The sequence below is a fragment of the Narcine bancroftii genome, chromosome 1, assembly GCF_036971445.1.
Source record: "Narcine bancroftii isolate sNarBan1 chromosome 1, sNarBan1.hap1, whole genome shotgun sequence".
In the NCBI taxonomy this organism is placed as follows: Eukaryota; Metazoa; Chordata; class Chondrichthyes; order Torpediniformes; family Narcinidae; genus Narcine; species Narcine bancroftii.
Genome location: NC_091469.1, coordinates 152,133,447 through 152,154,094, shown reverse-complemented (window position 1 = coordinate 152,154,094; position 20,648 = coordinate 152,133,447). Strand labels below are relative to the sequence as shown.

General features: G+C 41.4%; 1 protein-coding gene across 3 annotated transcripts in view; it reads left to right on the top strand.

Moving 5' to 3' along the window:
- Positions 1 to 20,648, top strand: part of htt (huntingtin) — a 306,184-nt gene that overhangs the window by 26,026 nt on the left and 259,510 nt on the right. For all 3 annotated transcript variants that reach the window (XM_069941879.1, XM_069941874.1, XM_069941888.1), the window contains exons 6-7: positions 743 to 881; positions 11,809 to 11,950. In XM_069941879.1, coding sequence (XP_069797980.1) covers positions 743 to 881; positions 11,809 to 11,950 — 281 coding nt within the window. The remainder of the gene's footprint in view (positions 1 to 742; positions 882 to 11,808; positions 11,951 to 20,648) is intronic.

Here is a 20,648-nt window from a genome sequence, read left to right as displayed (position 1 = left end):
GGTTGGCATTCTGGGCCAGTCCCACTTAATTACATTTGCTCCATCTCCTTCTAAGCCCTTCGTAACCATGTGTCTTGAATGTCAAAGTTGTGCCCATTTCTCCAATTTTTTCTGGCAGCTTGTTCTAGATTTGGACCACCCTCTGGAAAATGTTACGCCTTGGGTTCATCTCGCCTTGCAATGTCCACCCTGGAAAAAAGACTGAATTATTCACTTGAGCCTGTCATGATTTTATAAATTGTTATAAGATCATCCCTGAGCCTCCAAAGCTGTAGGATTTTAAAAAAGACCCTGTAACTCAAGCCGTCTCCTCCTGAGAACATCTTGGTGAATCTCCTCAGCTCCTCTTCCAACTTATTGGTGCCCGACCTGTAGCTGGGCAACCAGAACTGCACACAGTACTCTAAATGTTGTTTTACCAATGCCTTATGCCAATGAATCATGAACTTTTGTACTCAATGCTCTATCCAATGAATGCAAGCATGCTTAGCACTGGCTTTACCACCTTGTACACCTGACTTGCCTTTCAAAGAATTCCCAATGTAGAATGTTGTGAAATTGTATAATTTATGAATAATTCGTGTACTTGTGTTCATTGTGCCTCAAAGTCAGAGATACTCTATTTGGATATGGAACATAGGGGTAGACTAATCAGTCCACATTATTGGACCTTTCTCTTGATAGATTTTTGTCCACTATGAATAAAATTGTTTTTGTTTAACATTCTTTCATTCTTGACTAGGCCATATCTTGTGAACCTGCTTCCCTGCCTGGCTAGGATAAGCAAACGATCAGAGGAATCTGTGCAGGAGACGCTGGCTGGTGCTGTACCAAAGATCATGGCAGCTTTGGGGAATTTTGCCAATGATGGTGAAATCAAGGTACTTTCAAGGTTCCTTTTTTTGTGTAATAATGCACAAAAATGAACATACATGATATACTTCAACTTTTGTCTGTCATAAGGCAAGCAAAGGGTTGCCATGAGCTCTCAAGCGCAACACTTCCTCCCCCAAGGGAGTTTTGTGGGATTCTCTCTCACTCCTCCCCATCTGTAATTCTTGCTGCTCTCAAGCTCTACAACCATGTACTTGCCCAGACTAGATTCCACAGCCACGTTGATTCACCCATATCCTTCCTTCCCTTTGCTGCGGTCCCCTCCCTCCCTTCTTCTATTACCTCCTGCTTTTGTGACCATGCCTGACTCCCCCCCCACTCTTTTACTTGGACACCTGGTAGTTTTCTTCCATACTTTGATGAAGAGCTCAAGCCTGAAGCGCTGGTTATGTATTTTCACTTATGCTGTTTGACCTGCTAAGTTTCTCCAGCATTGTATTTTTATGCTACGAGCATTGCTTGCCATCCATACAAATATGAGAAAGAGAAGGAAAATGCAGTCCCTTCAGAGACACTTAGTGCCAATGGATTTGTCCCCAGTGCTCCTGCTGCTTCTGTAGCAGCACAGACTCCAGTTTAAACCATTGGCCACCTGAGCTCCAGGTCCAAACCTCCTATGCTATCAGGAAGCCTTCAGCTCCCGAGGCCCAGTTCTGATATTTGGCTCCCATGAGTCATTCTCCAGCAGCCCCAAACCGATGTGGGTCCTTCAACTGCTGAGCACCTGCTGCCATGGTCATTTTCCGTGTAGGGTTGTCTATCATGCTTCTCAACGGGGGACGTTTTCCCCCATTTCTGTTACCCTCTGCCAGCCCACTGCTCCCCTGGAGTCTGCAAAGCCTCGTAGAACTCTGATTAAAGGAAACTGGAATAAAATGGGCATTACCTTAAACTTAAGAGCAGGCTGATTTGGGAGAAGAATAAGAAAGCACCTGTTTGATCAGCTTCCTGATTTAATTTTCATGGCATTCAAATGAAATTTCACTGCTTTTAAATCTATCATAGAAATTCACAGTAGTTTTGTACACAGTGTTTTAAGAGTAGCATTGTGGGTTGTGTGGGAGGATGATCAGATTGGGTTGGGAGTTGATCAAGGTAAAAGATGAGGTGAGATAACTGAAGGTGAGCCAAACGAGGTAAAGGCTTCTGAAAAGAGAAATGTGGCAAGGCACAGGGTCTGGAATGGAGCTGGGATCCACTAATTTCTTCCCCATGCCCTTTTAACTTTAAGGACTGTGAGAACTACATGGTTTAGTTGAGAGAAGCAAAGGTATTTTTTCTCCTAGATGTTTGTCGAAGTGAAACAATTGGCATTTTTACACAGAAGTCAAGGAGAAATACTGGAAAAAAAACATTAGCTGGAGAGTTGAGGTGTTTTCAGAGGCTGGATACTTGAGGTGGGGTTAAGTTGAGATGGGAGTAGGTTGTCCTTGTCCTCTCTTGTCCCTGCCCTTGCCCTCTTACCTTTGGTGGAAAGATGACTCGGCCCCCAGCACCCGGTAGGAGAGAAGCAGATGGCAGCTGCTCAATGTGGGAGCAATGGTCGTCTTTCTTACCCATGATCCCCCAAGCAGCTGAAACTGTTTTGTGTATCCCTGACTCTGGCAGAGCAGTTCCAGCTGCGTGGGGAATTATGGGTAAGGAAGACGGCCATTGCTCCCGCATTGAGCCACCGCCATCTGCTTTTGGGCTGGTGTGGCAATCAGGTGAACTCTGGGCTCGGCAGCACGGCACTCTTGCTGCCGCTTCTGATGGGAAGGGGCAATGAATGGCCTGATTGGGGGGGGGGGAGGAGGCGGGAGAAGATGAGACAGACGTGTGGGTGGGGGGGGGGAGGGGGGCAACAGACAACTGGGGCTAGGAGCCCATTTTAGCTGAGTGCCTACGGTCAATTTAGATTGTAGCCTCCATAAAATTGTCCAGGGGTAATGGTGGAAAAGTTAAAGGATGGAATTTGTGTGATAAATTCTGTCTCGACATTCTTACATTGCCAGCGGAATAGAAAATTAGCAAAAATTTTCTGCTTCTCAGTGGCTGCGTAAAAGTGCCTACTAACCACAGAAGTGTCAGGGGCTCTCAGACTTTCTATAAGCTTGTTCAAAGACGGGTGTGATCACCCGTCTCTCAGTTCCCATCTTATTTAGATCTTTGTTATTATGGTGTGATGCAGCGAGCTTTTTGACTGCTCTTGTTAAATTTGAATTGTAAACATGCCAGAATAGCTCGTGTTATCACCGATGTCTGGGGAATTCAATGGTGCATCATGAGCTAAATGTGGTGGCTGATGTCATGTATTTTTTTTCTGATCTGGCATCTTTCTTCAGATTGGGGCAGCATTAGAAAAAGTGGCAGAATTTTCAAATCTTGTTCCAGATATTATAATGATTACAATAAATTCAGCACAAGGTGTGCATTTTTTTGGATGCTATTAATGAGCTAAAGAGTCGGAGAAGGTTTTTTATTTAAACTTGAAAACCTATCTCTTGATGCAAATACTGTTTTCAAGTCAGTGTCTATTGTTTACAGTTTAATTTATCAACTCTTTCGTGACAGTCCTTTCAGTCTTGTAATACATTCAATCTAAAGTTACATAGAGAATGCAAAATTTATTAGTCCCTCAGCAGGAATTCTGTGTCATCAGCTTCATTAGATCCTGGATACTGCTTGATCTGTCATGGTATTTCTGGGGTTGCTTTTTCTTTTTTACTGCTCTTACCCAAAGCAGCCACCCTTGGATGTTCTTGAAGAATGACAATTTTTAAGGCAGCCACACACACACACACACACACACACACACACACACACACACACACATTCCCGTGCCTTCGTCTCCATGTGCTGTTCCTGACTGTTGCCTGTGCAGCAAGGCCAGCACCATTTTTGGGTCGTTGGCCTTTAAGCTGCCTTTGGCGTCCACCCACCGGTTCGCTCCTTGGGTCCAGTGCCACTGCATGGGCTGCTGGGCTTTAGTTGTGCTCTCCGCGGGAGCATGCCACCACATGAACCCCCTCCTCGCCCTCCCCCCCCACCCTGAATTGGCGGTATTGTCCTTGGTGCTCGGAGGAAGAGTCTCTGCAGGCTTCGGTGGCCTGCCTCTCCAGAGTGGTGCTGGTGTCTCGACCAGGCATGTCAGGTCCAGGTGTGCTGGCTTTTGCCTGTCTGTGGTGAAGATCTTCGTCTTGCCTCTGACCTCCAGTTCAAATGTGGCTCCATTGTTACGGATGACCCGGAATGGACCTTCGTATGGCCTCTGCAGTGGTGGATGATGTGGACCCCTTCAAATGAAAGCATACTCACAGCCCTACAGGTCTTTGGGCACGTTGGTCCTCGTGTGCCCATACTTGGAAGGTGGAGTTGGGGCTAGGTTACTGACTTTCCCTCAACCTGTGGAGGAAAGCTGTCGAGTCATTCTGCCGTCTGCTTGGAAACAGTATAAATTCCCACAGGACCACCAGTGGAGCTTCATAGACTAGTTTGACTTAAGAGGTGTCGAGGTCCTCCTTGGGTGCTGTGCAGATCCTCAACAGTGCCCATGGTAGCTGGTTGCCCCACAGGCTGGCGAGGTCGGACCACATTCTTCTCCTTTTTAATCATCTTTACAGTTCCACTGGCAGACACATTTCCCTCTGCTTTTCACATTTTGCAGGAACAGTACCCTTTGCAACTCCCTATCCCATAGCCCTCTAATTTTCTTCCATCCATGTGCCTATCCAGGAATCTCTTAGATGCCCCTACTGTTTCAACCTCCACCACCATCCCTGGCAAGGCACCCACAACTCTCTGTGTAACAAAAAATAAATCTTATCCCTGATGACTCCCATAATCTTCCATCCCTTCACTTTGTACACATGTCCTCTGGTGCTTGCTATTCTTGCCCTGGGAAACAGGCACTGGGTCCACCCTCTCTATGCCTCATAATCTTGTAGACTTCTATTAAGTCCCCTCTCAACCTTCCAAGCGCCAAAGAAAAAAGTCCCAGCTTTGTTATAACCTTGCCTCATAAGATTTATTTTCCATTCCAGGTAACATGCTGGTAAATCTCTGCACCATCTCCATAGGTTTCACATCCTTCCTGCAATGAGGTGACCAGAACTGAACACAATACCAGAGATTTGTAGAGTTGCAACATGATCTCTCCACTCTTGAAGTCAATCCCCCCACCCGCCATTAATCCCATTAATGAAGCCCAGCATCCCATAGGGTTTCTTAACTAGCCTATCAACACGTGTGGCGACCTTGAAGGATGTATGGATTTGGATCCCACGGTCCCCCTGTTCACCCACACTCTTAAGTAACCGACCATTAACCCTGTACTCAGCCTTCTGGTTTGTCCTTTCAAAATGTATCATCTCACACTTATCTGGATTGAAGTCCATCTGCCACTTTTATGCCCAACTCTGCATCCTGTCGACATCCTCTTATAACCTTCAACCTTCAACTCCATCCACAACTCCTCCAACCTTCGTATCATCTACAAACTTAACCCATTCTTCCACCTCTTTATCCAGGTCGTTTATAAAAATCACAAAGAGCAGGGGTCCCAGAACAGATCCTTGCTGTATTCCACTAGAAACACTTCCAGGGTGAATATATTCCTTCCACTAATACTCTCTCCTTTCTTCCTGCAAGCCAATTTTTTTTTATCCACACAGCCAAGGTTTCATGGATCCCATGCCTCAAGACTTTCTGAAAGAGTCTTTCATTTGGGATCTTGTCAAATGCCTTACTAAAATCCATGTAGACCACATCTGCCACTTTACTTTCATCAGTTTCTTTTGTCACCTTCTCAAAAAGCTTGATTAGGCTCGTGAGGCACGGCCTTCCTTTCACAAAGCTATGCTAATCCTTGATTAGACTGGACTTCTCCAAATGCTCATAGATCCTATCCTTAAGAATACTCTCCATAAGTTGACACACCTCTGACATACGACTCATAGGTCTATAATTCCCATGATTCTCCCTATTACCTTTTTTTAAAATAGTCATATACCATGAGTTCATGCCCGCCCAATTTACACCCAATTAAGCTACACCCCCAGTATGTTTTGAATGGTGGGAGGAAACCAGAGCCCCCAGGAAAACCCATGGAGATATGGGGAGAATGTAAAGACTCCTTACAGATAGTGCGGGACTCGAACCCCGGACCTGATAACTGGCATTGTTGAGGCTTACCACTATGCCGACCGTGCCGCCCTATTGCCTTTTTTAAACCATTGGACTATATTTCCCATTCTCCAATCTTTTGACACCTCCCTGCAGCCAAAGAGGACTCAAAGATCATAGCTACTGCCCCAGCTATCTCTTCTTTCAACTTCCCTTAGCAACCTGGGGTATATTGCATCCGGCCCCAGAAACTTATCAATCTTAATATTTTTAAGAAGATCCAGCATCTCCTCTTCCTTAATCTCCACAGTGTCCAGCACACAAGTTTGTTCTATTCTGACCTCACTCTGATCAAGGTCCTTTTCTCTTATGAATATTGAAGCAACATGTTCATTTAAGACCTCCCCAATGTCCTTGATCTCCGGACACATGTAGCCTCCTTTACCCTTTAGTGGCTCCGCCTTCATTCTCGTCATCCTTCTGCTCTTCACTTGCGCATAGAGTACCGTGGGATTCTCCTTAATCTTACAGGCCAAGGTTTTCTCATGCCCCCTTCAAACTCTCCTGTCCTTTATTAAGCTCCATCCTGGCTTCCATATACTTCTCATGAGCCCTTCCTGTTTCTGCTTCCTATATCTAAATAAATGCCTGCTTCTTCCTCTCGACCAGCTGCCTCACCTTTTACGTCAACCATGGTTCCCTCCTCCTACCAGCTTTTCCTTGTCCCGGTGGGACAATCCTATCCTGAACCCAGCACAAGTGGTGCCTAAACCTCCTCCACATTCGTTCTGTGCTTTCTCCCTTGAACATCTGTTTCCAATTTACTCTCATCCCATTGTAATTTCAGGCACCCACAACAACCTGTGTTCTTTTAAAAAAAAAACCTTATCCCTGATGTTTCCCCTAAACTTTCCTTCTTCACTTTGTAGAGCTGTCCCCTGGTGTTTGCTACTCCCATCCTGGGAAAAAGGTCCTGGATGTCTGCCTCTCAGAATCTTGTAGACTGCTATTATGTCTCCTTTAATTCTTCTTTGCTCCAAAGAGAAAGGTCCCAGCTTTGCTTGCCTCATAAGTCTTATTTTCCAATCCAGACAACATTTGCATAAATTTTCTCAGCATCCTCAGCTTCCACATCCTTCCTAAAATGAGATGACCAGAACTGAAAACAAGAAATGATCTCTTGAGTTTTGAACACAATCCCCCTGTTAATGAAGCCCATGGGCCTTCTTAACTATCCTGTGAGCCTGCACAGCAACCTTGAAAGATGTATGGATTTGGACCCCAAGCAGCCTCTGTTCTTCAACACTTAAGTATCTGACCATTAACCCCATACTCAGCCTTTTGTTTGACCTTTCAAAATGCATCACCTCACATTTATCCAGATTGATTCTCCTCTATACTTCCACTCTGATGTACTGGTCTGTGGTCAGTAAGGCTCAATGCAAGCTTGAGAAACTGCACTTTATTCTTCTGCCCAGGCACGTTGCAGCCTTCTGGACTCTATGTTAAATTCTTCACCTTAATAATTTTTCTGTCTATATCAATCATCCATTTGTAATATGAGAGCAGCTTGTTTTAGTTTCCTTTTTTTTTTGCAACCTTCACTTCTGGGAATGGTTTTCTGCTCTGAATTATTGCAACTCCTACCTACTTAATGTTTTTGCTCTTGAATTATGGCCATTCATTAATTAACAAAAAAAAAAGTTGTATTCACACATCATCCCAACTTTTTCCCTACCAGAGACCAGTATCCCTAACCTCTACGCAGCACAAGAAGAGGTCATATAATTGCTATTTCTGTGCTAAACTAAACTAATCCCATTTTCCCACACGTTTCCTCTATTCCATGCCTGTTTATATACCTCTTAAACATTCCTATCGTATTCTTTTACCACTTCCCTTGGTGGCACATTCAAGGGACCATCCATCTGCTGTGCATTTTTTTTAAACTTTTTTTTAACCTGTAAATCTTGGTTTAATTTTTCTTGTCTCATCTTAAATCCATGTCCACAAGTATTTGACATGTCCTTCCTGATAGAAAAAGTCTCTATTTATCTTTCCTATCCATGCCTCTCAAAATTTCATATACTGTGCATCTATCAGTTCACTCTCTCACTATCTTGTGCTCTGTAGAAAACAATCCACACTTGTCCTACCTCTCCTTGTAGGTGATGCTGCCCAATCCAGGCACCATCTCAGCAAACCTCTTCTACACCCTCTGCAAAACCTCCATGTCCTTCATATAATGGGGAAACCAGAACTGCACTCACTACTCCAAACATGGTCTCAATAGTTTTATGCAGGTACAATGTGACTTCTTATTAGTTAAACACCGTGTCCTGACTGTGGAAAGCAAGCATGCTGTACTTTGTTTACCACTCTTTCTACTTCTGTTGCAACTTTCAAGGAGCTAAGGACATGCACCCCAAGATCTTTCTGTACATCAGTGCTTCTCAGTGTCCTGCCATTTACTGTATGCTCACTGAAATGCTGGAGGAACTCAGCCGGTCTTTTTAGCATCTATAGGAGACAGTGATATATTGCCAATGTTTTGGGTCTCAGGTCTGAAATGTCAGCAGTATATCTTTGTCTTCTATAGATGCTGAAAAGACCGGCCGAGTTCCTCCAGCATTTTGGTGTTTTTACCACAATCACAGCATCTGCAGCTCATCGTGTTTCATTCATTTACTGTATGCTTTCCTCTTGCATTTAACCTTTGAAAGTGCACCAACTTGTATTAGTCTGTATTAAAATTCACCTGCCTTTTCTCCACCTACATTTCCAACAGATCTATAGTCTGCTGTTTCATTTGACAACCTTTCTCATTACCTGGCTCTCTGCAGCTTAATGAGTTTCTTTTGTCTTCTCAGTTCAGACTTGTTACCTCTGCTTCTGAAGCCAGAGATGTGACCAAATAGTGTGTCCAACATATTTTGTTTTTATTTGAGAACTTTTGAACTCTGTTGTCTTTGGATCCAATGATAAATCTAGCAGGCACTTGGGAGGAGGACCTGGGTGAATGCGAGGTCAATGTAGCTCATGTGCAGGAGCATGTCGACAGAAAGAAAGAGGAAGTGCAGGATATTAAAAATAGTTGCATCGATAAAGTCCTTGGTACCCGACGCGATGTACTCTAGGTTATGACTGGAAGCAAGGGAAGAGATTGCTGGGGTGTGGGCAATGATCTTTGCATCAGATTGAAAATGTCAACACATTTTTTTTGTGACAACCCAAGTTGCTCAAAATGAATAAGCACTTGTCCCAATCGCTGCATTTTACCTTACACCATCTCATTGCCCCTTTTGAGTGATTCCACATTTGTGTCACCAAATATTCAAAAACACTCGTTGTGTGATGGTGCATTTGTCTTCTGTTGTTTATCTCCATTTCTGAAGCGTTGACTTCTCCATGTCATCCACTGAAATCTTTACCTGTATGTTTTGCTATCCATCAGTTGGATGCCTTAAAGGCATCCCACTTGCCTTTAAGGCACTCCTTAAAATTTCCACCTTGATTTTGCTTTTGAAACTAGTTATTAAACCATTGTAATCAATGGTTGAGAAAATGTTGTTTAATTGCTCTCTCATGAAGTGCTCACTGAATTAAAAATTGAAGTTGTACTTAGTCTTTGATTGAACAGAGTTGTGGCAAGCGCAAATTCCAATGTCCTTGAGAAGAAATAAACATCAGATGTTATTCATGTGTATTTTAAACAGTGCCAGGATTGTGTGTGGTTTTTAGTCAATACCGATTGGTGCTCAGACTTTGGGGTTTTGTCGATCAAATATTGATTAAATGCAGGCCCTGCTACCTCCCCAAAGAGTTCTCATCAGTGATTCCTGCCAGAGTTTATATCCCTCCAAATTTAGATAACAAACAGGCACTTGCAAAGCTGCATGATGTGGCCAGTAAACAACAGACAGTCCACCCCAACACACTGCAAGTCATAGTTTGTGTCAAGAAGAGTCTGCTCAATTATCACCAGCACATAATCTGCTATACCAGAGGTGCCAGTACACTTGATCATTGCTGCACTGAGATGAGGAAGGCCTACATGTTGGTAAGTCGATCACTTGGCTGTGCTCCTTCTGCCTTCATTCAGGCAGTGACTCCAGTGATCAGGACAGCCAAAAGAAGAATGGCTTCAAGACTACCTCAAGTTTGTGGATTGGGCAGTGTTCAAGAACTCAGTTGAGGATCTGAGTGATAACAGCAAGAGCATTATGGACTTTACCAAACAGCTGTGGCTAAGTGTGTCTCCACCAAATTGTTCAGGGCTTTCCCCAACCACAAGCCCTGGATGAACAATGAAACCTGAACTGGCTGAGAGCTGGTTTGCAGACATTCTAGCTAGTCCAGAGATCCAGGACACGAGACAAGGAGCAAATATGGAAAGCCATCTTCCAGACAAAGTGAAGATTCTGATGAGAATGGAAACAGCTAAGGATACAGGACAGCCTAAATGATGTAACCAGCTATCAAACTAAATCTGTGCGAAGGAGATAACAAAGTTTCACTCCCAAATGATCAGGTTGGTCATTATTAACTAGAGTTTGGCATACAACACCATCAACACCTCAAAATTGACTAGCAAACTCAATGACCTGGGCTTCAATACCCCACTATGCAAATGGATCCTGAATTTCCTCACCTCCAGACCACATTCAGTGCAGTTTGGCAAGAAGGGCTGCACACTGAGCCCCCTGCTCGACTCGCTTTACACCATTAACTGCGCGGCTCGGTAGGGCAATACCACCATTTTCAAATTTGCTGATAATTCCACAGTCGCTGGCCGTTTAAAATAGGCTGATGAGTCAGTATCAGGAGGGAGGCTGAAAACTTGGGTGAATGGCGCACTAACAACATTGTCTCACTCAGTGCCACAAAACCAAGGAGCTGACTGTAGACTTGACGAAAAAAACTGGAGGTGTAAGATCCAGTTATTACTGGGGAATCAGTTTGAGAGGGAGAGCCCATTTAAATTCCTGTGAGTCATTATTTCAGAGGACCTTTTCCTGGGCCCAATGTATTAATGTCACCGTGAAAAAAGCACGTCAACCCATCTACTTCCTCAGGAGTTTGCAGAGGTTTGGCTTGATGTCAGAAACCTTGGTAAACTTTCACAGATGTGTAGTGAAAAATGTCATGACCAGCTGCATCACAGCCTGGGATGGGGGCACCAATACCTCTGGAAATCTCTGCAAAAATTAGTGGACATAGCCCAGTACATCACAGGCAAAACTCTTCCCACCATTGAGAAAATCTGCATGGATTGATGCAGTTGGAGAGTAACAGCAATTGTCAAGTTTCCACAGCACCCAGGGCACGCTCTGTATTCACTGCTGCCATCAGGAAAGAGGTACAGGTGCCATAAGACTTATACGGCCAGGTTCAGGAACTGTTGCTACCCCTCCACTGTCAGATTCCATGGCAACAGACTGAAAGACTAGGCTAAGGATTCTTTGCATGTTATTTATTAAAGAATTTTTTTTTCTGCATTTGCGCAGTAAATTTGCTTACATTTTTTGTTTACATTTTACTTCTTTGGATATGTATCTTCTTGAGTACAATTTACGGTTACCGATAAGAGGAAATTCTGCCTGGCCTGCATGAAGAAGGATCGCTAGGTTGTTTGCGATGTCATGTAAATCTGACATGACAATGAACTTGAACTTGATTGAAATGAGAAGTATGCTTGGAAAATTATGTAATCTGATGCTTCATATAAAACATATCCAAATTGTGTTTTTCCTAGGATTATTGATAAACTGGAAAATAGTTTTTAATCATTCTATATCTATTTTATTTCAGATGTTGTTGAAGACCTTTATTGGGAACCTGAAATCAAGTTCTCCAACCATGCGTCGAACTGCAGCGGGCTCTGCTGTTAGCGTCTGTCAGTATTCAAGGAAAAGCCAGTACTTCTATACCTGGCTATTGAATGTGATTTTGGGTGAGTCTAGTATGGTTCAAACACCATTAATAGAAGTTTATCTGTTAAATATTCTTGATAGCTCTGAAATGTTTCTTTCATTGGCGTGGCTCTTGCATTTTTACTCATCCCTAATTGCCCATGAGCTGACCTGATTTCTCAAATTGATGCATTTTTTTGTAAAAGAGATCCTATTCTCATATGGAGCAGTTTGTTTAGAGAATTCAAGGATCCTTTTATTGTCAAGTAATCTTTGGCTTGGCTTCGCGGACGAAGATTTATGGAGGGGGTAAAAAGTCCACGTCAGCTGCAGGCTCGTTTGTGGCTGACCAGTCCGATGCGGGACAGGCAGACACGATTGCAGCGGTTGCAAGGGAAAATTGGTTGGTTGGGGTTGGGTGTTGGGTTTTTCCTCCTTTGCCTTTTGTCAGTGAGGTGGGCTCTGCGGTCTTCTTCAAAGGAGGCTGCTGCCCGCCAAACTGTGAGGCGCCAAGATGCACGGTTTGAGGCGTTATCAGCCCACTGGCGGTGGTCAATGTGGCAGGCACCAAGAGATTTCTTTAGGCAGTCCTTGTACCTTTTCTTTGGTGCACCTCTGTCACGGTGGCCAGTGGAGAGCTCGCCATATAATACGATCTTGGGAAGGCGATGGTCCTCCATTCTGGAGACGTGACCCATCCAGCGCAGCTGGATCTTCAGCAGCGTGGACTCGATGCTGTCGACCTCTGCCATCTCGAGTACCTCGACGTTAGGGGTGTGAGCGCTCCAATGGATGTTGAGGATGGAGCGGAGACAACGCTGGTGGAAGCGTTCTAGGAGCCGTAGGTGGTGCCGGTAGAGGACCCATGATTCGGAGCCGAACAGGAGTGTGGGTATGACAACGGCTCTGTATACGCTTTTCTTTGTGAGGTTTTTCAGTTGGTTGTTTTTCCAGACTCTTTTGTGTAGTCTTCCAAAGGCGCTATTTGCCTTGGCGAGTCTGTTGTCTATCTCATTGTCGATCCTTGCATCTGATGAAATGGTGCAGCCGAGATAGGTAAACTGGTTGACCGTTTTGAGTTTTGTGTGCCCGATGGAGATGTGGGGGGGCTGGTAGTCATGGTGGGGAGCTGGCTGATGGAGGACCTCAGTTTTCTTCAGGCTGACTTCCAGGCCAAACATTTTGGCAGTTTCCGCAAAGCAGGACGTCAAGCGCTGAAGAGCTGGCTCTGAATGGGCAACTAAAGCGGCATCATCTGCAAAGAGTAGTTCACGGACAAGTTTCTCTTGTGTCTTGGTGTGAGCTTGCAGGCGCCTCAGATTGAAGAGACTGCCATCCGTGCGGTACCGGATGTAAACAGCGTCTTCATTGTTGGGGTCTTTCATGGCTTGGTTCAGCATCATGCTGAAGAAGATTGAAAAGAGGGTTGGTGCGAGAACACAGCCTTGCTTCACGCCATTGTTAATGGAGAAGGGTTCAGAGAGCTCATTGCTGTATCTGACCCGACCTTGTTGGTTTTCGTGCAGTTGGATAATCATGTTGAGGAACTTTGGGGGACATCCGATGCGCTCTAGTATTTGCCAAAGCCCTTTCCTGCTCACGGTGTCGAAGGCTTTGGTGAGGTCAACAAAGGTGATGTAGAGTCCTTTGTTTTGTTCTCTACACTTTTCTTGGAGCTGTCTGAGGGCAAAGACCATGTCAGTGGTTCCTCTGTTAGCGCGAAAGCCGCACTGTGATTCTGGGAGAATATTCTCAGCGACACTAGGTATTATTCTATTTAGTAGAATCCTAGCGAAGATTTTGCCTGCAATGGAGAGCAACGTGATTCCCCTGTAGTTTGAGCAGTCTGATTTCTCGCCTTTGTTTTTGTACAGGGTGAGGGTGTCAAGTAATAATACATAAAAATATATACATGATGTACTTCAACTTGTATTTTGTTGGAGGAGTCATGTGATGGAGTAGTGGCCGGACGGTGAACTCCAGCCCTCTCCAGAAAAGTCGGGAAAAACAAGGGAAAACACAAAGGCACAGAAATAAAAGTTAAAGAAAAGTAAGAGAGGGCAACAAACCACTGGAGTATAAAGGGCAAAAAATCTTCATTTATCCAGATATAAGTTTTGAACTCCTAAAGAAGAGAAAGGAGTTCAATACAGCAAAGACGATTTTATGGAAGAAAGGGTATAAATTTATACTAAAGCATCCAGCGGTATTGAAAATATTTATTCCTGGACAACAAAACAGACTATTCTCGGATCCAGAAGAAGCACGAAAATTTGCAGAACAATTACAAAAATAGACTGAGGGATGAAGACGGGTAATGAGAGTAAAAATGATCACGATTGATATGTATGTGGGTAAAGAGGTATAAGAGTGACTAGATACAATGTGCATACGTGAATGTATCTGTACTTAGAGGAAAATATAGATAGTATAGACAAGAATTAATAAGGGAAGGTAATGGAATAGAGAGAATAAGGAGGGAATTAAAAGAGTGACCTTTGTTACATATGAAAAGCGAAATCTTTTCTGGGGGGGGCTGGGTGGGGGGTAATAGCGGTCACTGCAAAATCAGTTGACGCTTGCGAGTGAATTCGCAAACCCAAATGAGAACCCAAATGAAGAGGGGAGATGTGGTTGTCCGACAAGGGATAAAGGACAACTCAGGAGGGGAAGGGGAGATTGGGGATAAAGAAGATATAAATAGGAGAATAAGGAAAATGTTTGATGTTGTAGGAATGTTGTCTTATAAAGAGTTTAAAATAAGAAAACAGAAATGGAAAAGGAGGAAAGGTAATGATGGAAAAACGGAAAGAGAAGATAAACAAAGTATAAAATGGCTACGCTGAACTATATGACTTTAAATATTAATGGAATACATAACCAAATTAAAAGGAAGAAACTACTAAATTTACTGAAAAAGGAAAAAATTGATATAGCATTTATCCAAGAAACACACTTAACTGAATTGGAGCACAAGAAATTAAAGAGAGATTGGGTAGGACATGTAACAGCAGCATCGTATAATTCAAAAGCAAGAGGAGTGGCTATATTAATTAGTAAAAATGTGCCATTTAAAATAGAAGAGGAAATAATAGATCCAGCAGGGAGATATGTTATGATAAAATGTCAGATATATTCGGAGTTTTGGAATCTACTTAATGTATATTCACCTAACGAAGAAGATCAAAAGTTTATGCAAGATATCTTTTTGAAGGTAGCTAATACGCAAGGGAACATACTAATAGGAGGGGATTTCAACCTGAATTTGGATTCAAATATGGATAAAACGGGGAAAAAAATTAACATAAAAAACAAAGTAACCAAATTTATAATTAAATCAATGCAAAAAATGAAACTTTTGGATATATGGAGGAAACAAAACCCAAAAGAAAAGGAATACTCATACTACTCGGCTAGACATAAAACATACTCAAGAATAGACCTATTTTTGTTATCAGCTAGTATGCAGGATAGAGTAAGAAAAACAGAATATAAAGCTAGAATACTATCGGACCATTCACCCTTAATATTGACAGTAAAGCTAGAGGACATCCCTCCAAGAATGTATAGATGGAGATTAAACCCCATGCTACTTAAAAGACAGGATTTTAGAGAATTTATTGAAAAACAATTAAAAATATATTTTGAAGTAAATACGGAATCAGTGGAAGATAAGTTTATACTATGGGATGCAATGAAAGCATTCATTAGAGGGCAAATAATAAGTTATGTAACCAAGATGAAGAAGGACTATAATCAGGAAACAGAGCAGTTGGAAAGGGAAATAGTAAATATAGAAAAAAAATTAGCAATGAAGGAAGATACAACTAAAAGAAGAGAATTGGCGGATAAAAAAATAAAATATGAAACATTACAAACATATAAGGTAGAGAAGAATATAATGAAGACAAAACAGAAATATTATGAACTAGGTGAAAAAACGCACAAAATCCTACCATGGCAGCTTAAGACAGAACAAGCTAAGAAAATGGTATTGGCATCAAGGAAAAAAGACAAACAAATTACATATAATCCAAAAGAAATTAAGGAAAACTTTAGAGAATTCTATGAACAATTATACCGAACTGAAAACGAAGGGAAAGAAGGGAAAATAGATGAATTTTTGACTAAAATTGAACTACCAAAACTACAAATAGAGGAACAAAATAAATTAACAGAACCATTTGGAACAGTAGAAATACAAGAGATAATAAAAAAATTACCAAATAATAAGACACCAGGAGAGGATGGATTTCCAATAGAATTCTACAAAACATTTAAAGACTTATTAATTCCGCCCCTCCTGGATGTAATCAACCAGATTGATGAAACACAAAGCTTACCAGATTCATGTAAAACAGCAATAATTACAGTAATACTAAAACAAGGGAAAGATCCACTCTCACCAGCATCATATAGACCAATATCTTTGCTAAACACAGATTATAAGATAATAGCTAAACTATTAGCAAACAGATTTGCAGAACAGGTACCGAAAATGGTAAATTTAGACCAAACTGGATTTATCAAAAAAAGACGCACAACAAACAATATTTGTAAATTTATTCACTTAATTCATGCAGTAGAAGGAAATAAAGCACCTGCAGTAGCAGTTGCTTTAGACGCAGAGAAGGCCTTCGACAGAGTAGAATGGAATTATTTGTTCAAAGTATTGCAAAAATTCAGTTTACCGGAGAAGTATATTAATTGGATTAAAGCATTATATAAGGGACCGTTAGCGAAAGTGACAGTAAATGGACATGTATCAAAGCAATTTAACTTAAGCAGGTCAACGCGGCAGGGATGCCCACTATCACCTTTATTGTTTGCGCTAGCTATAGAACCACTAGCAGAATTGATAAGAATAGATAATAATATAAAAGGAATAAAAATAAAAGACAAGGAATATAAAATCAGTCTATTTGCGGATGATGTTATAGTGTACTTAACAGAACCAGAACTATCAATAAAAGAATTTTATAAGAAATTGAAGGAATATGGAGAAGTGTCGGGTTACAAGATAAACGTAAATAAAAGTGAAGCAATGCCTATGAATAATGCGGATTTCTCAAAATTTAAGAAGGAATCTCCATTCAGATGGCAAATGCAGGCAATAAGATACCTAGGTGTACAAATAAACAAAAATCTAGGCCAATTATATAAACTCAATTATAATCCACTAATGAAAAAATTACAGGACGATTTAGAGCATTGGAAAGATCTACCACTAACACTAATAGGAAGGATAAACTGTATTAAAATGAACATTTTTCCAAGGATATTGTACTTATTTCAGGCATTGCCAATACAACTGACAGAAAAATTCTTCAAAGAGTTAAAGAAAATAATAAGGAAATTTTTATGGAGAGGGGGGAAACCGAGGATAGCACTAGATAAATTAACAGAATGGTATAAACAAGGAGGCTTACAATTGCCAAACTTTAAAAATTATTATAGAGCCGCACAATTAAGATACTTATCAGATTTTTATCAAACAAGGGAAAAACCAGACTGGACGAGATTAGTATTAGATAAAATAGGGGAAAAGATGCCTGAACACATATTATATAAATGGGATGAAAAATTGGTACAACATAGAACTTCTCCAGTATTACATCATCTCCTCAATATTTGGAAGAAGATTCATGTAGAAAGAAATAAAACAAATTATCAATTACCAAAACTAATATTGACGCAAAATAAGCTACTCGATTTTACAATAGATAACCTTTCCTTTAGAGAATGGGGGAAAAAAAGGGATTAAAAGAATAGAAAATTGTTTTTCAGGAAGTAGATTCTTATCCTTTGAACAAATGAGAGATAAGTACAATATAACTGGAGATACAGCGCTGGCATATTACCAACTGAGATCCTACTTGAAGGATAAATTAGGAAGCAATTTGAGTTTGCCAGAGGGAAGTAACCTTGAATATGTGATTACAGGTACATGTTAATCAAAAGATTTATAACAAATATGTATATTAAACTGCAAGAAAAGGAGAATGAGGAAATAAATGGTAAATCTAAACAAAAATGGGAACAAGATTTAAATATAAAGATAAAAAAGGAAACATGGGAGAAATTATGTTCTGGAATGATGAGAAATACAATAAATACGAGGCTACGTATGATACAATATAATTGGTTACACAGACTATACATTACACCTCAAAAGTTAAATAAATGGGACCCAACAGTATCTGATAGATGTTTTCGATGTAAAAAAGAAATGGGAACAACAATTCACGCAATCTGGACATGTGAGAGAGTAGAAAAATTTTGGGAAGATATCAATCAGATATTAAATAAAATAACAGAAAACAATATACCAAAGAATCCAGAGATCTTTTTCCTAAGTAACATAAAAAACAAAGAATTTGGAATTGATTTGGAGGATGCACAAAAAAGATTTGTTAAGATAGCCCTAGCCGTAGCAAAAAAATGTATTATGTCAACCTGGAAATTGGAAGATAATTTGAAAATACAACAATGGTATATAGAAATGAATAAATGTATTCCATTAGAAAAAATAACATATAGTTTAAGAAATAATATTGAAATATTCGAACAAATATGGGAGCCTTACATTAAATACAATAGCGAAAACCTACCGGGGACAAACATTACCTAAGTTGATGGAAGGAGAAGGAAAGAAAAGAATGGACTCAGTAGAATTTCTGGTGTATTTTTGTTGAATGACAACATTGTCTGACTGGTTTAATGCAACCTAGATTGTATACCTAAAATGGATGAAAGGGGGGGGTGGGGGGGTGGCTTGGGAGGAGGGAGGTGGGGGAGAAAAAGTCACTGTATATGTGTGAAAAAGAAAAAGTGTATATCATGGCTAATGTGATTTATGGTGTGAAAAATAAAAAAATTAAAAAAAAAACAAAAAAAACTTGTATTTTGTTATAAGGCAGAGAGTGAATGTGAGCATTGCCTGGCATCCCTAACAATAAGAGAGAGAGAGAAAAGAGAGTCCTTCAGGGCCTCTGGGTTTCCATGCATTTGTCTCCAGTAATCCCACAGCTTCTGCAGCTGCCCAGACTCCAGTTAAATTCATTGGTAACTGGAGCTCCAGGTCCAAACCTCCGATACGATCAGGAAGCCTTCAGCACCCGAGGCCCTTGATTGCCTTCAACACCTGGTTCCCATGCACCAGACACCAACAACCTGTGTATTCCTTCAGCTGCTGAGCCCCTCGCTGATCTGCTGCCATGGTCACTCCTGCAGTGTTGTCTCCCATGCTCGTTCTTAACTGGAAATGTTCTTCCTGCAATAAAAACATAGAACTCGACCAGTCTTGCAGCATTCATTGGAGGTTAAGATTTTGGACCTGAGCCCTTCTTCAAGGAATAAGAAAAGATGGGAAGGCGTGTTCACTCTGTAGTTGGTACCCTGGCGGTTTCCCGCTTCCCCGGAGGTTGCACCCTTGGTGCGCTGCCCAGCACAGGCACACAACCACCGTGAAAGAATGGCTCAAACTTTTGATTGAGCTGGAACAATGTCTGCTGTGGAAATTCTCTGTGGAGCCTGCTGCTCTTGGTTGTTTTAGCCTTGATGGCATTGGTTTGAGGATGTCCTCTGTATCACTTCTTGCATATGCCTTCTGAATCAAGATTTTTGGAGGAATCTGCATCTTTCTGACAAAGGAACCTATTAAATTGAGCAATGAAGTTTAGCTTTGACTTTGAGCTGTGTGAATGTGCTTCTTGTTGATGTATCCAAATGTTTTGTTTATCTGAGTGATAAATCTTCAGTGAAGTTATTGAGGAAGTTGTGCTGGCTGTGAGATCGTGATTTGCTATCCTACAAGATTAGGATTCGTTGTTTCAACTAGCATTATGAAAGTGTAGCTTTGCTCATTTGCAAAGGGGTATGCAACAAAGCTTTATTAGATTAATTCATTGGATGGTAAGCCTTGTATCCTGTGCATTTAGAACAGGGCAACACCACAAGTTTGTGCAATGTAAACCTACTCTACAACAATCTTCTAACCCTTCCCTCCTTCTCAACCATGACCCTCTTTCTTGCATCCAAATTATCTGCAAATAGAATGTTAGTTATGCCATGCAGGAATAGGTTCTTTGCACCACTTGCAAGCGCTCATTTACGTTAATCCTACCCTAATCCATTTTTTTGCACTCTTGCAAATTCTGTCAGACTTTCAGGGTCACTTATAATATCCCATTAACCATACAATTCACATGATCTTGGGATGTGGGAGGAAACCCAGGCTATTACATGGAGAATGTGCAATTCTACAGAGCCACAAGATTTGGGATGGTTGTTCGAGTTGTTAGACTGTTGCTCCAACCATTGTTCAAATAGATAAGTTTTCTGTTCATTTATTTTCTGTAAATATGGACTCTTAATATTGTCTGGTTTCATAGAGTATAGAAATCGACAGCACAGTACAGCCCTTTGGCTCACAGTGTTGAGCTGATCTATTAACCTACTCAAACAATTGCCTAGAATTTCCCTGCTACATAACAATTCATTTTTCTCAGTTCCATGTACTGGTCTAATCGTCTTTTAAAACATCCTATGTACCTTCCTCCACCACAGTGACTGCCAGCACATTCCATGCAACCACCACTCTTTGTGTGAAGAACTTAGCTCTTGCATTCCCCCTGCACTTACTCCCAAGCACCTTAAAACTGTGGACCCGCATGTTAGACGTTTCAGCCGTGGGACAAAGTCTCTGGCCCTCCACACAATAAATACCTCTCATCATTT